The 16,223-nt window shown below is 42.3% G+C and overlaps 1 protein-coding gene across 2 annotated transcripts in view; it reads right to left on the minus strand.

Annotated features, from left to right (window-relative positions):
* The window catches only part of STAT1 (signal transducer and activator of transcription 1), a 1,010,933-nt gene that overhangs the window by 208,954 nt on the left and 785,756 nt on the right, over positions 1–16,223 (minus strand). For both annotated transcript variants that reach the window (XM_075829995.1, XM_075829994.1), the window contains one exon: positions 6,796–6,890. In XM_075829995.1, coding sequence (XP_075686110.1) covers positions 6,796–6,890 — 95 coding nt within the window. The remainder of the gene's footprint in view (positions 1–6,795; positions 6,891–16,223) is intronic.

Here is a 16,223-nt window from a genome sequence, read left to right on the forward strand (position 1 = left end):
CGCACCGTATTTTGACAGCGACACGTAAAATAAAGGCTCGTGGGAACAGAACATCGTAAAATCCATTGAAAGCAATGGGCAGATGTTTGTAGGCTTAACCCCTTCCCGCTCCTTGACGTACTATTACGTCATGGCAGCTGTATCGTTCGCGCTCCATGCCGTAATAGTACGTCTCGGGAGTAACGGCCGTTTCGGCCGTCCTCCCGACACATACAGGAGCTGTGACGCTGATGTCTTGTTCAGCAGCTGTCACAGCTCCTACAGCGGGGACCGATCGCTGTGTCCCCGCTGATTAACCCCTTAAAAGCCGCGTTCTATAGAGATCGCGGCTTTTTAGGGGTTAAACTGCCATCGCCGGCCTGCTACGCGATAGCGGCCGGCGATGGTGACTATGGCAACCGGACACCAAACAATGGCGTCCGGCTATGCCATAGACGGAAGCCTAGTGGGTCCTGACAACGTCAGGACCCACTATGCTTGCTGTCAGTGAGTAGCTGACAGTTCTAATACACTGCACTACGCATGTAGTGCAGTGTATTAGAATAGCGATCAGAGCCTCCTGCCCTCATGTCCCATAGTGGGACAAAGTAATAAAGTAAAAAAAAAGTTACAAAAAGATGTGTAAAAATAAGAAAATAAAAGATTTATAAGTAATAAATGTAAAAATCCCCCCTTTTCCCTTATCAGTCCTTTATTATTAATAAAAATATATAAACAAACAAATAAACTATACATAATTGGTATCGCCGCGTCCGTAACGGCCTGAACTACAAAATTATTTCATTATTTATCCCGCACGGTGAACGCCGTAAAATAAAATAATAATAAACCGAACCACAATCACAATTCTTTGGTCACTTCACCTCCCAAAAAATGGAATAAAAAGAGATCAAAAAGTCGCATGTACCTAAAAATTGTACTGATCGAAACTACAGTTCGTTACGCAAAAAATAAGTCCTCGCACGGCTTTATTGATTGAAAAATAAAAACGTTCTGGCTCTTAGAATAAGGTAACACAAAAAGTGAATGATTGTTTACAAAACGTATTTTATTGTGCAAACGCCATAAGACATAAAAAAAACTATAAACATAGGGTATCGCCGTAATCGTATCGCCCCGCAGAATAAAGTGAATATGTCATTTATAGCGCACGGTGAACGCTGTAAAAAAAACGAAAAAAAAACCAATAGTACAATTGCTGTTTTTTAGTCACCACGCCACCTAAAAATAGAATAAAAACTGATCAAAAAGCCGCATGCACCCCAAGAAAACTACAATGGATTCCTCAAGGGGTCTAGTTTACAAATTGGGGTCACTTTTGGGGGGTTCCCAATGTTTTGGCACCACAAGACCTCTTCAAACTGGACATGGTGCCTAATAAAAAAGAGGCCTCAAAATCCACCAGGTTCTCCCTTGCTTCGGAGGCCGGTGCTTCAGTCCATTACCGCACTAGGGCCACATGTGGGATATTTCTCAAAACTGCAGAATCTGGGCAATACGTATTAAGTTGCGTTTCTCTGATAAATCCTTTTGTGTTATAAAAAAAATGGTATAAAGAGGATTTTCTGACAAAAAAAAATGTACATTTCACCTCTACTTTGCTCTAAATTTTTGTGAAACACCTAAAGGGTTCATAAACTTTCTACATGCTGTTGTGAATACTTTGAGGGGTCTAGTTTCTAAAATGGGGTATTTGATAGGGGTTTCCAGTTCAGAACTGAACTGGAACCTAAAAAAATAAATAAATGAGGCAATACTTCGCTTCTTACATTATACTGATAATGAGCAGTGCCCACCCCAAGATGACCCCAGTTTTGACCGTTTGTATAAACGGAGACCCCTATTAGACCGTTCCAGTGCCCGGTTTTCCCAAGCATACACCCCCGAGAAGTGTATTTCTATTGATGAGTCCCTGGTACATTTTAAAGGGAGGGTTCAATTCCGCGAATACCTGCCGGGTAAGAGGGCAAGGTATGGCGTGAAGATGTATAAGCTGTGAGAGTGCATCAGGGTATACCTACAGGTTTAGGATATATGAAGGAAAGGCCACCCCCAAACCAGACTGCATCCTGGACTACAATAGGTACATGGGAGGGATGGACTTGTAAGATCAAGCCCTGAAGCCCTACAGCGCCATGCGGTGTGGTATAAGAAGCTGGCCGGGCACATCATACAGATGGCATTGTACAATGCGTACATGCTACGTCGATGTGCAGGCCAGACGGGAACTTTCCTGGAATTTCAAGAGGTGATTATCAAGAACCTAATCTTTAGGGACCAAGAAGGGGGGGCACCCAGTACTTCTGGAAGCGAGCCCACACGCATCGTACCAGGGCAACACTTTCCAGGAGAAGTTCCCCAAAGTGGCAAGAAGGGAAAAAGTCAAAAGAGGTGCAAAGTCTGCTATAAGAGGGGGATAAGGGAGGACACAATATATCAATGTGACACGTGTCCCGAATAACCAGAGCTCTGTATGAAAGTGTTTTCAAATTTATCATACATCCCTTGGTTTATAATTTACCCCAATTTTACTTACCCTGATGCACTCCGCACAGCTTATCCCCCCTCGTCTTTCCCCTCTGGGCCCTGCTGTGTGTCCAGGCAGCTGATAACAGCCACATGTAGGGTATTGCCATACCCTGGAGAACCCACATTACAGTTTATGGGGTGTAGGTCTCCGGTCAAAATGCTCACTACACCTCTAGATGAATGTTAAGGGTGTAGTTTTTAAAACGGGGTCACTTCTTGCGGGTTTCAACTGTACTGGTACCTCAGGGGCTTCTGCATACATGACTTCGCACTAGAAAATCCTGAGTAGGCCAAATGGTGGTCCTTTCCTTCTGAGCCCTCCCATGGGCCCAAACGGCAGTTTATCACAACAAATGGGGTATTGCGACACTCAGGACAAATTGCGCAACAGAATGGGGTATTTTGTTTCTTGTGAAAATAAGAAATTTTCAGCCAAAACTACATATTATTTGACAAAAATAATTTTGTTTTCATTCCCAGCCCAATTCAAATAAGTTCTGTGAAAAAACTATGGGGTCAAAATGGTCAGAACACCCATAAATGAATTCCTTGAGGGGTGTAGTTTCCAAAATGGGGTAATTTGTGGTGGGTTTCTATTGCTTTGATACCTCTGGGGCTCTGCAAATGCGACATGGCACCCGAAAACCAATCCAGCAAAATCTGTACTCCAAAGAACACACAGCGCTCCTTTCCTTCTGAGCCCTCCCATGGGCCCAAACAGCAGTTTATCACCACAAATGGGGTATTTCCGCACTCAGGACAAATTGGGCAACAAAATGGAGTATTTTATTTCTTGTGAAAATAAGAATTTTTGAGCTAAAACGACATATTATTGGAAAAAATATATATTTTTTTAATTCCCAGCCCAATTCAAATAAGTTCTGTGAAGAAACTATGGGGTCTAAATGGTCACATTACCCATAAATGAATTCCTTGAGGGGTGTAGTTTCCAAAATGGGGTCACTTCTGGTGGGTTTCCATTGCTTTGATACCTCTGGGGCTCTGCAAATGCGACATGGCACACGAAAACCAAACCAGCAAAATCTGTACTCCAAAGAACACACAGCGCTCCTTCCCTTCTGAGGCCTCCCATGGGCCCAAACGGCAGTTTATTGCCACAAATGGGGTATTGATGCACTCAGGAGAAATTGGGCAACAAAATTTAGTATTTTGTTCCCTGTGAAAATAAGAAATTTTTGGTAAAAAATTACATCTTATTGGAAAAAATGTCATTTTTTAATGTCACAGCCCAATTGAAATAGGTGCTGTGAAAAAACTGTGTGGTCAAAATGCTAACAACAACCATAAATGAATTCCTTGAGGGGTGTAGTTTCCAAAATGGGGTCACTTTTGGTGGGTTTCCATTGCTTTAATACCTCTGAGGCTCTGCAAATGCGACATGGCACCCGAAAACCAATCCAACAAAATCTGGACTCCAACAAACATATAGCGCTCCTTTCCTTCTGAGCCCTCCCATGGGCCCAAACGGCAGTTTATCACCACAAATGGGGTATTGCCACACTTTGGACAAATTGGGCAACAAAATGGGGTATTTTGTTCCCTGTGAAAATAAGAAATTTTGATCACAAATGACATTTTATTGGAAAAAATTACATTTTTTTCATTTCAGAGCCCAATTCAAATACGTGCTGTGAAAAAACTGTGCGGTCAAAATGGTAACAACAACCCTAAATGAATTCCTTGAGGGGTGTAGTTTCCAAAATGGGGTCACTATTGGGGGATTCCTACTGTTTTGACACCTCAACACCTCTTCAAACCAGGCATGCTGCCTAAAATAAATTCTAATAAAAAAGAGGACTCAAAATGCACTAGGTGCTTCTTTGCTTCTAGGGCTTGTGTTTTAGTCCACGAGCGCAGTAGGGCCACATGTGGGACATTTCTAAAAACTGCAGAATCTGGACAATACATATTTAGTAGTGTTTCTCTGGTAAAACCTTCTGTGTTATAGAAAAAAAAATGAATAAAATTGAAATTCAGCAAGAAAAATGAAATTTGCAAATTTCACCTCCACTTTGCTTTAATTCCTGTGAAATGCCTGAAGGGTTAAAAAACTTTATAACTGCTGTTTTGAATACTTTGAGGGGTCTAGTTTTTAAAATGGGGTGTTTTATCAGGGTTTCTAATACATAGGCCCCACAAAGCCACTTCAGAACTCAAGAGGTACCTTAAAAAAAAGGCTTTTGAAATTTTCTTAAAAATATGAGAAATTGCTGTTTATGTTCTAAGCCTTGTAACGTCCAAGAAAAATAAAAGAATGTTCAAAAAACAATGCCAATCTAAAGTAGACATATGGGAAATGTGAACTAGTATCTATTTTGGGTGGTATAACCGTCTGTTTTACAAGCAGATGCATTTAAATTCAGAAAAATGCAATTTTTTCAACATTTTCTCTACATTTTGCAATTTTTCACCAATAAACACTGAATATATCGACCAAATTTTACCACGAACATGAAGCCCAATGTGTCACGAGAAAACAATCTCAGAATCGCTTGGGTAGGTTTAAGCATTCCGACGTTATTACCACATAAAGTGAAATATGTCAGATTTGAAAAATGGGCTCTGAGCCTTAAGGCCAAAACTAGGCTGCGTCCTTAAGGGGTTAAAGAGGCTCTGTCACCAGATTTTGCAGCCCCTATCTGCTATTGCAGCAGATAGGCGCTGCAATGTAGATTACAGTAACGTTTTTATTTTTAAAAAACGAGCATTTTTGGCCAAGTTATGACCATTTTTGTAGTTATGCAAATGAGGCTTGCAAAAGTCCAAGTGGGTGTGTTTAAAAGTAAAAGTCCAAGTGGGCGTGTATTATGTGCGTACATTGGGGCGTTTTTAATACTTTTACTAGCTGGCCGTTCTGATGAGAAGTATCATCCACTTCTCTTCAGAACGCCCAGCTTCTGGCAGTGCAGACACAGCCGTGTTCTCGAGAGATCACGCTGTGTCGTCACTCACAGGTCCTGCATCGTGTCAGACGAGCGGGGACACATCGGCACCAGAGGCTACAGATGATTCTGCAGCAGCATCGGCGTTTGCAGGTAAGTAGCTACATCGACTTACCTGCTAACGCCGATGCTGCTGCAGAATCAACTGAAGCCTCTGGTGCCGATGTGTCCGACACGATGCAGGACCTGTGAGTGACGTCACAGATCTGCACTGCCAGAAGCTGGGCGTTCTGAAGAGAAGTGGATGATACTTCTCGTCAGAGCGCCCAGCTAGTAAAAGTAGTAAACACGCCCCGATGTACGCACATAATACACGCCCACTTGGACTTTTACTTTTAAACACACCCACTTGGACTTTTGCAAGCCTCATTTGCATAACTACAAAAATGGTCATAACTTGGCCAAAAATGCTCGTTTTTTTAAACATAAAAACGTTACTGTAATCTACATTGCAGCGCCTATCTGCGGCAATAGCAGATAGGGGCTGCAAAATCTGGTGACAGAGCCTCTTTAATGGAGAAGTTTTTTCAGGCGTAATTCGAAGCGTAAAACGCCCTAATTATGTCTGAAAACACTGTAGTAAATCTGTATTTTCTTTCAAATAAGAAGGGAGAGACTCTACGAATTCAATCAAAACCTTATCCAGATAGACACCAGGATTCTGTGGAATGCTATCACAACCAGAGACTCCCTTTAAATGGTTTCAGGCATTTGTGAATTTCAGATTCTATAAGGCCCTGTTCACACAGAGTTTGTTTAGCACTGATTTTGACACGGAAACCACGTCGGAATCAGCGCCAAAAAACGGCCGAAATCGCCCCCCATTGATTTCAATGGGAGGCGGAGAAGTTTTTTTCTCGGGCAGCCTTTAGCCACTGGTGGGGGAAAAAAGCGACATGTCCTTTCTTGCTGCTGGTTTCCGCCTCTGACCTCACATTGAAATCAATGGGAGACAGAAAAAACTGTGGCGCCCGTTTCCGAGCATTTTTCGCAGCGTTTTTTGACCGTGGTGCTTGCATTACCTTCAATGGCCAAAGGCAAAGAAATACACCCTGAAACTTTAAAAAAACAAGACCTGATATAGTAACTGTATGGCTGCCAGAATGCGATGAAGCAAAAAATGGAAAAATATGCTACATCCTCAAGGCAAATATGAGCAGCATATTTAAGGGGTTAATTCAAGCTGGATTTTTGAATTCCATTTACTTAAGACAGTAACCTGCAGTGTGTGAGTAATTTATTCTCTCAAAGAACTAGACAGTCAACTACATATAAAAAGAGTAAATTACACATTAATACTCACCCATCATTCCACAGACACAGCAGATGTTTTTTAATTAGCTCTAAAATGCCCTCAATCCAAAGCCAGAATGGAAAGTTCTTGTCATTTAAATTCTCCTAAAAGCAAACAGATTAAATAAATAAAAAATACTCTTTTGCAACATATCCAATAAATAAAAATGTCCAGCACAGATAGGGTCTTTAAATGTAAAAACATAGATATTATTTGGCAGATTAAAAGTCAAAACATGGATCACACTGCACCCACCTGCTTACACATATCAGTCTATGGAACAGATTTTCAGCCGCAGAAATTTCAGTAACAAATCTGACACCCTTAGGGCATGCTCCCACGTGGCGGTTTTCCTCCGCAACTGTCCGCATCAATGCCGCACAGAATCTGCGTTGCAGACTCTGTGGCGGATCTGCCCAAAATGTGCAGTAAATTGATGCGGACTAGCTGCTGCGTATTGCGGTGAAAGTACTTCCCTTCTCTCTATCAGTGCAGGATAGAGAGAAGGGACAGCACTTTCCCTAGTGAAAGTAAAAGAATTTCATACTTACCGGCCGTTGTCTTGGTGATGCGTCCCTCTTTCGGCATCCAGCCCGACCTCCCTGGATGAAGCGGCAGTCCATGTGACCGCTGCAGCCTGTGATTGGCTGCAGCCGTCACTTAGACTGAAACGTCATCCTGGGAAGCCGGACTGGAGAAAGAAGCATGGAGTTCTCGGTAAGTATGAACTTCTATTTTTTTTACAGGTTGCTGTATATTGGGATTGGTAGTCACTGTCCAGGGTGCTGAAACAGTTACTGCCGATCGCTTAACTCTTTCAGCACCCTGGACAGTGACTATTTACGGACGTCGCCTAGCAACGCTCCCGTAATTATGGGTGCACACACGTAGTCACCCGTAATTACGGGAGCCCCATTGACTTCCTCAGTCTGGCTGTAGACCTAGAAATACATAGGTCCAGCTAGAATGAAGACATGTCATGTTAAAAAAGCAATACGCATCCGCAGCACACATAACATGTGCATGACATCTGCGGACGTCATTGCGGAATTTAGAATCTCCATTGAAGTCAATGGAGAACTTCCGCAATGAGTCCGCAACCAGTCCGCCACTGGTCCGCAACATCCATTGTATGCTGAAGACACCAAATTCCGCACCGCAGCCTATGCTCCGCAGCGGAATTTTCAGCCTCGTCTAAACGAAGCCTACTAAAAAGAAGTGGAAGGCAATGGAGAAACGGGTCCGCTGCGGATTAACGCTGAGGAGCGTACGCAGCGGAATTCAAGAGCAATTCCGCCACGTGGGGCTTTGCCCTTAGGGCTTGTCCACACGTAATGGAATTGCTGCAGAAAATTTTGTGCAGCAATTCCGTTGAAAAAATCAGACTTTCCGTTTTTCACAATGCTAGGAGATGGTGACATCTCCTCTGTAAAACGCAGCAATTCTGTCCACTTTCCACAGCAGGAATTACATAGTTACATAGTTACATAGTTAGTACGGCTGAAAAAAGACACATGTCCATCAAGTTCAACCAAGTTCAACATGCTGCGGTCCAAAATATATGCACCGCAGGTCAATTTCTGCACGGAATATTTACACAGCGTGTGAATGAGATTTGTTAAATCTCATCCACTATGCTGCTACTGTATTCTGCTGAGTTTTTTCCATCCGCAATTCCAGACAGAAAAAAACGCAGCAATTCCGCTATGTGTGTATGAGCCCTTCTACTTTATCATTGGTGGGAGTACTACCTTGGGGACATACACCAATCCAGAAAACGAAGGGGTGCATCAGTGATTTAGCAATGCGCCCCCTTTAAAGTTTCTTTTTTTTTTTTTTTACAGGGGCACTCGCGGTCATCTGGCTGTAAAAGGAAACTGCAGTGGGCTCCATTCACTTGACGTTGACAAATGCTAATTCAGAGCATCTCCAAAATGGCAGGTATTATTAGGTGCTCCCAGTATGTCGTGGTCAGTACCTAAAAAAGTGGCCTAAGGAAGGACAACTGGTGAACCAGGGACAGGATCATGGGCACACAAGGCTCATTGATGCGTGTGGGAAGTAAACGTTAGCCTGTCAATCCCACAGAAGAGCTTCTGTGGCACAAATTGCAGAAAAAGTTAATGCTGGCTCTGATAGAAAGGTGTCAGAACACAGTGCATTGCAGCTTGCTGTGTTTGGGGCTGTGGTCACAGTGCCCATGCTGACCTTTGCCACCGCTTAAAACTTATAAAAAGGACCATAAAGCAATGGAAGAAGGTAGTTTCATCTGATGAATCCCGTTTTTTTTACATAATGTGGACAACCAGATGTCTTGTGACGTTTACCAGGGGAAGAGATGGCCCCAGGATGAACTATGGAAAAAAGGCCACCCGGCGGAAACAGTGTGATGGTCTGGGCAATGTTCTGCTGGGGAACCTTTTGTCCTGGAATTCATGTATCACCTACCTAAACAATGTTGCAGACTAAGTACACCTCTTCATGGCAACTGTACTCTTTAATGCCATAGGCCTCTTCCAGCAGGATTAAGCGCCCTGCCATATGTCAAATTTTGTTCAGAATTGGTATAAGGAACATGATAAAGAGTTCAAGTGGTTAACTTAGCCTCCAAAATCCCCAGATCTCTATCCGATTAAGCATCTGTGGGATGCGCTGGACAAACAAAACCGATCTATGGAGATCCCATCTCGCAACTTACAGAACTTAAAAGATCTGCTACTAACGTCTTGGTGCCAGAAACCACAGAACACCTTCAGTGCTGTTTTGGTTGCTTCTGAGCACACACCTCGAAACGCGCGTTGCGGTCTTTTACATGGTATCCAGACTTCCATGAGTACCAATATGGGTAAGGTTTTTGAAAAATTATTTTGTGACCACTCGTTTTTCTTATAAATCTTTCTAAAAATTATCTGACTATTATGTCCAGAGTTAATCAGTACTTTATGAAGATTTAGTGATTACCGAGTCTCCTACCACCCATTCCTTATATCCCTACTCTTAGGATGAATTATATATCGCTATAAAGATATAGGAAGTCTGCCTTTCATGTTTAAACTGGAATATTATAGAGTCTTCTTATCTATTTTGTACCTTTTTAAAATTATGTCTGTCTCATTTATGTGATCAATCAATTTTTTTATATTTTTTATATATACGGCTCTCATGCTCCGTCTCTTTCTTTCTGTTTAAAGAGGCTCTGTCACCAGATTTTGCAACCCCTATCTGCTATTGCAGCAGATAGGCGCTGCAATGTAGATTACAGTAACGTTTTTATTTTTAAAAAACGAGCATTTTTGGCCAAGTTATGACCATTTTTGTAGTTATGCAAATGAGGCTTGCAAAAGTCCAAGTGGGTGTGTTTAAAAGTAAAAGTCCAAGTGGGCGTGTATTATGTGCGTACATCGGGGCGTTTTTAATACTTTTACTAGCTGGGCGCTCTGAAGAGAAGTAACATCCTCTTCTCTTCAGAACGCCCAGCTTCTGACAGTGCAGATCTGTGACGTCACTCACAGGTCCTGCATCGTGACGGCCACATCGGCACCAGAGGCTACAGTTGATTCTGCAGCAGCATCAGCGTTTGCAGGTAAGTCGATCTTACCTGCAAACGCTGATGCTGCTGCAGAATCAACTGTAGCCTCTGGTGCCGATGTGGCCGTCACGATGCAGGACCTGTGAGTGACGTCACAGATCTGCACTGTCAGAAGCTGGGCGTTCTGAAGAGAAGAGGATGTTACTTCTCTTCAGAGCGCCCAGCTAGTGAAAGTATTAAAAACGCCCCGATGTACGCACATAATACACGCCCACTTGGACTTTTACTTTTAAACACACCCACTTGGACTTTTGCAAGCCTCATTTGCATAACTACAAAAATGGTCATAACTTGGCCAAAAATGCTCGTTTTTTAAAAATAAAAACGTTACTGTAATCTACATTGCAGCGCCTATCTGCTGCAATAGCAGATAGGGGTTGCAAAATCTGGTGACAGAGCCTCTTTAAATATTTCTATTATTTGTATGTATACTGTTAATTTATATATATATATATATATATATATATATATATATATATATATATATATATCTATCTATATATATACACACATATATCTATATATATATCTATATATATATATATATATATATACACACACACACACACACTATTGCATCATAACAATTAGGGGGAGTTCATGCAGAGTTTTTTTTGACGAGTTTTTTGACACAGAAACCGCGTCAGAAACCGCCACAAAAAACGGCCGAAATATCAATGAGAGGCGAAGGCGTTTTTTTTTCCGCGAGCGGAAAAACCGAGTCGCGGGAAAAACAAGGGACATGCCATATCTTCGGGTATTTACGCCTCTGACCTCCCATTGACATCAATGGGAGGCAGAGAAAGCGTATTTTGCGGCGTTTTTTGCCCACGGCACTCAATGGGCGCGGGCGAAAAACGCAGCGAAAATTCGCGTGCAGGCAGAGCAAAATCTGTCTCAAAATTCCAAACGCAGATTTTCCGCGTGCGAAAAACTCTGTGTGAACCAAGCCTTAGGCCTTACTCACACGAACGTGTCCATTTTGTGCGCGCAAAAAACGCTGCATTTTGCGCGCGCAAAAGTTTAGTTTGACATGTGTATATGGTGCGTGGCTGCGTGATTTTCGCGCAGCCAGCATCATTATGACACTCACTTTTTATGTGACAACACAGTAAAGAAGGAGGGGATTTTATATTTCCCTTCTCTTCTTTACCAGCTGTAGCGCGAATCACGCGCGTCACCCGGAAGTGCTTCCGTGTGCCGTGCGCAATTTGCACGCACCCATTGACTTCAATGGGTGCGTGCTGCGCGAAACATGGGCAAGTATAGGACATGTCGTGAGTTTTACGCAGCGCACATACGGTGTGTGAAAATCACTGACAGTCTGAACGGCCCCATTCAATAACATAGGTCAGTGCGACATGCATGAAAATCACGCGCGTATCACGGACGCATAACACATTCGTGTGAATAAGGCCTTAGTCTTCACTCACTCCATCAGCCTGGATCGCTGTGAGGGGAGAGTGAAGAGGACTATAAGGGTATGTTCACACGGCCTATTTTCGGCCGTTTTTCGGGCCGTAAACGCCACAAAAACGGCAGAAAAATCGGAAAGCAGAACGCCTCCAGACATCTGCCCATTGATTTCAATTGGAAAATGGCGTTCTGTTCCGACGGGAAGTTTTTTTACGCAGCCGTTTTGAAAAAGAAGTGCTGGTCACTTCCTGGGACGTTTTTGGAGCCCTTTTTCATAGACTCTATTGAAAACAGCTCCAAAACGGACGTAAAAAACGCAGCGAAAATCGCGAGTGGCTTAAAAAACATCTGAAAATCAGGAGCTGTTTTCCCTTGAAAACTGAAAATACTTTGAAAAATGTTTGGAGGCGTTCAGCTTCCGATTTTTCGGCCATTTACGTACAGAAAAACGGCTGAAATTAGCCCGTGTCAACATACCCTAAGGCTATATTCACACGACATGAAAAAAAAAAGCCCGTTAACAACGGATCAACTGTCAGTTTTTCATGGCTGTTTTGCATCAGTGTGTCTCAAAATTTGAATCCATTTCGCGGCCGTCTGACAGTTTTTAATAAAATTTTTCATGGCCGTTAAAAAAACAAACAACCCCCTAAAACACCACAGAGCCCATGTAGATAGTGCCACAAGCCCCTGTAGATAGTGCCACAATGCCCCTGTACATAGTGCCAGTGCCCACTGTAGATTGTGCCATAGTGCCCACATATTGCTACAGTTCCCACTGTAGATAGGGCTGAAATAGTGCCACAGTTCCCACTGTAGATAGTGTTCACATAGTGCCACACACAGTGCCCATGTAGATAGTGCCACAGTGTCCCCTGTAGGTAGTACGCATATAGTGCCACAGTGCCCATGTAGATAGTGCCACCCCCCCATAGATAGCACCAAACCCCCTTGTTGATAGCACCAAACCCTCCTAGATAGCACCACGCCTCCCAGTAGATAGCACCACACACCCTGTAGATAGACCACATCCCCCTGTAGATAGCACCACACCCCTGCTGTAGATAGCATCATCCCCCCCTGTAGATAGCACCATCTCCCACTGTAGATAGCACCATCACCCCTGTAAATGGCACCACCTAAGCTCCCTCTAGGAGTGAAATCCCCAGTCAGAGCGCTCTGGCTGGGGATTCCGCTCCTAGAGGGAGTCCCTGACGTTTTTGTCCATATATGTCAATTTGAAAGTACATTTTTTTAGCCACATGAAACCTCAAAAATCGGATCAAGTGGTGTGGAATAATTGTGTGATGCCTCCTGTTAGTCGACGTGCCAGTTATCGCCACTTGTCACAAACTGAGAGGAACAGAGACTTGAACTTAGGGACCTTGGTTTATCAATACAGCAGATCACTACGCGTCTAGGCGGAGATGTAAGCATTGTTCAACGTTGCGTGTCCCGGAGATTGGGAGAACAACGACAAACGGGAAGGGCAGCAAGAGGAGCGCAGAGGCGAACTTCTGCAGGAACGGATCTTCTGATTGAAAGAATGGTGCGTAGTGATCCATTCTGTACTGCAAGTGAAATTGGACGTCACATCCCAAGCCTAGTGTCGACACAAACCATCACAGCAAGGCAGCAATGGAGGATGGAATGGAGGTCTATCCTCTTCAGTGATGAGTCACGCTTTTGTCTCGTACGCAATGATAGCCAGAGATTGGTCTGGAGAAGTGAGCAACGCAATAAAGATGCGGGGAATGTCACAATGGTCCTACTCCCAGGATTATGGTGTGAGGTGCCATAATGTGCGGTTGCCAGCCCCTTCTAGTTTTCATTTCAGGTACACTAACAGCTCGTCACTACATTGATTTGGTCAAGGAACCAGTGGTACGGCCATTTCTCCAAAGTGTCTCAGAAGCTGTTTTTTCAACAGGACAACTGCATATTGCTCATGCTATTGTGAGCAGCCTGCATGGCCTAAATGTGCTACCATGGCCTGCAGCGTCTCCGGGCTTGTCTCCCATCGAGCACATCTAGGGCGCAATTGCAAAGGGAACTGCCAGTAGCCAATCTTGATGATTTGATTGCCCAAGTGCATTCAGCGTGATATAACATTCTTTAGACCATTAATAAACTCATTGACAGCATGCCAAAGTGTGCAAGAGCGAGTATGCATGGCACACCTACTCGATACTGAATAAATCAAGATGTCTGGAATATGTTGTCTCCATTTTTTTATCATTTGCATATCATTAACATGTCTATCGATACTGTGATTTCCACAATTTCAAAACTTTTCCTTCTTAGAGTTGCATGTTGATGAGTGTATCTGTGTATCCATCACCTATCTATCTATCTATCTATCTATCTATCTATCTATCTATCTATCTATCTATCTATCTATCTATCTATCTATCTATCTATCTATCTATCTATCTATCTATCTATCTTGAACTAGCTTAACAGTCACTATCTGTCTGTTTATCTATCTGATATCTATCTATTTATCTATCTCTCAAATCTATCGATCAATCAATCTATCTCATATCTATCTATCTATCTATCTATCTCATATCTATTTCAGCACTCAACAAATTTCATTGAATGTAAGTGATTTATTCACCCATTTCAATTCAAAATTTCAGTCCTGTCACAGGGCCTTAACCCCTTAAGGACGCACCCTAGTTTGGGCTCAGAGCCCATTTTTCAAATCTGACATATTTCACTTTATGTGGTAATAACGTCGGAATGCTTAAACCTATGCAAGCGATTTTGAGATTGTTTTCTCGTGACACTTTGGGCTTCATGTTCGTGGTAAAATTTGGTTGATATATTCAGTCTTTATTTGTGAAAAATTGCAAAATTTAGATAAAATTTACAAAAAATAGCATTTTTCAGAATTTAAATGCATCTGCTTGAAAAACAGACGGTTATACCACCCAAAATAGTTACTAGTTCACATTTCCCATATGTCTACTTTAGATTGGCATCGTTTTTTGAACATTATTTTATTTTTCTTGGACGTTACAAGGCTTAGAACATAAACAGCAATTTCTCATATTCTTAAGAAAATTTCAAAAGCCTTTTTTTGAAGGTACCAGTTCAGTTCTGAAGTAGATTTGAGTGGCCTATGTATTAGAAACCCCCATAAAACAACCCATTTTAAAAACTAGACCCCTCAAAGTATTCAAAACAGCATTTAGAATGTTTTTTAACCCTTCAGGCATTTCACAGGAATTAAAGCAAAGTGGAAATGAAATTTGCAAATTTCATTTTTTCTGCTGAATTTCAATTTTATTAAAAAAATTTCTGTAACAGAGAAGGTTTTACCAGAGAAATACTACTAAATATGTATTGTCCAGATTCTGCAGTTTTTAGAAATGTCCCACATGTGGCCCTACTGCGCTCGTGGACTAAAACACAAGCCCTAGAAGCAAAGAAGCACCTAGTGCATTTTGAGGCCTCTTTTTTATTAGAATATATTTTAGGCAGCATGCCAGGTTTGAAGAGGTGTTGAGGTATCAAAACAATGGAAACCCACCAGAAGTGACCCTATTTTGGAAATTACACCCCTCTAGGAATTCATTTATGGTTTTTGTTATCATTTTGACCGCACAGTTTTTTCACAGCACCTATTTGAATTGGGCTGTGAAATGAAAAAAATGATATTTTTTCCAATAAGATGTCATTTTTTATCAAAATTTCTTATTTTCACAAGGAACAACATACCCCATTTTGTTGCCCAATTTGTCCTTAGTGCGGCAATACCCCATTTGTGGTGATAAACTGCCGTTTGGGCCCATGGGAGGGCTCAGAAGGAAAGGAGCGCTATGTGTTTGTTGGAGTCCAGATTTTGCTGGATTGGTTTTCGGGTGCCATGTCGCATTTTCAGAGCCCCAGAGGTATCAAAGCAATGGAAACCCACCAGAAGTGACCCCATTTTGGAAACTACACCCCTCAAGGAATTCATTTATGGTTTTTGTTATCATTTTGACCGCACAGTTTTTTCACAGCACCTATTTGAATTGGGCTGTGAAATGAAAAAAATGATATTTTTTCCAATTTTTGATCAAAATTTCTTATTTTCACAAGGAACAACATACCCCATTTTGTTGCCCAATTTGTCCTTAGTGCGGCAATACCCCATTTGTGGTGATAAACTGCCGTTTGGGCCCATGGGAGGGCTCAGAAGGAAAGGACCACCATTTGGTCTACTGGAGCTTTTCTGGTGCTAAGTCATGTATGCAGAAGCCCCTGAGGTACCAGTACAGTTGAAGTGACCCCATTTTAAAAACGACACCCCTTAAGATATTCATCTAGAGGTGTAGTGAGCATTTTGACCCCACAGGTACTGTGTAAAAGATAATGCGCAGCAGATGGTGCAGTGTGAGATTTGCAATTTTATATATATATATGGCATGTCAGTGTCCAATAT

This window comes from Rhinoderma darwinii, chromosome 6 (assembly GCF_050947455.1).
Source record: "Rhinoderma darwinii isolate aRhiDar2 chromosome 6, aRhiDar2.hap1, whole genome shotgun sequence".
NCBI classification, from domain to species: Eukaryota; Metazoa; Chordata; class Amphibia; order Anura; family Rhinodermatidae; genus Rhinoderma; species Rhinoderma darwinii.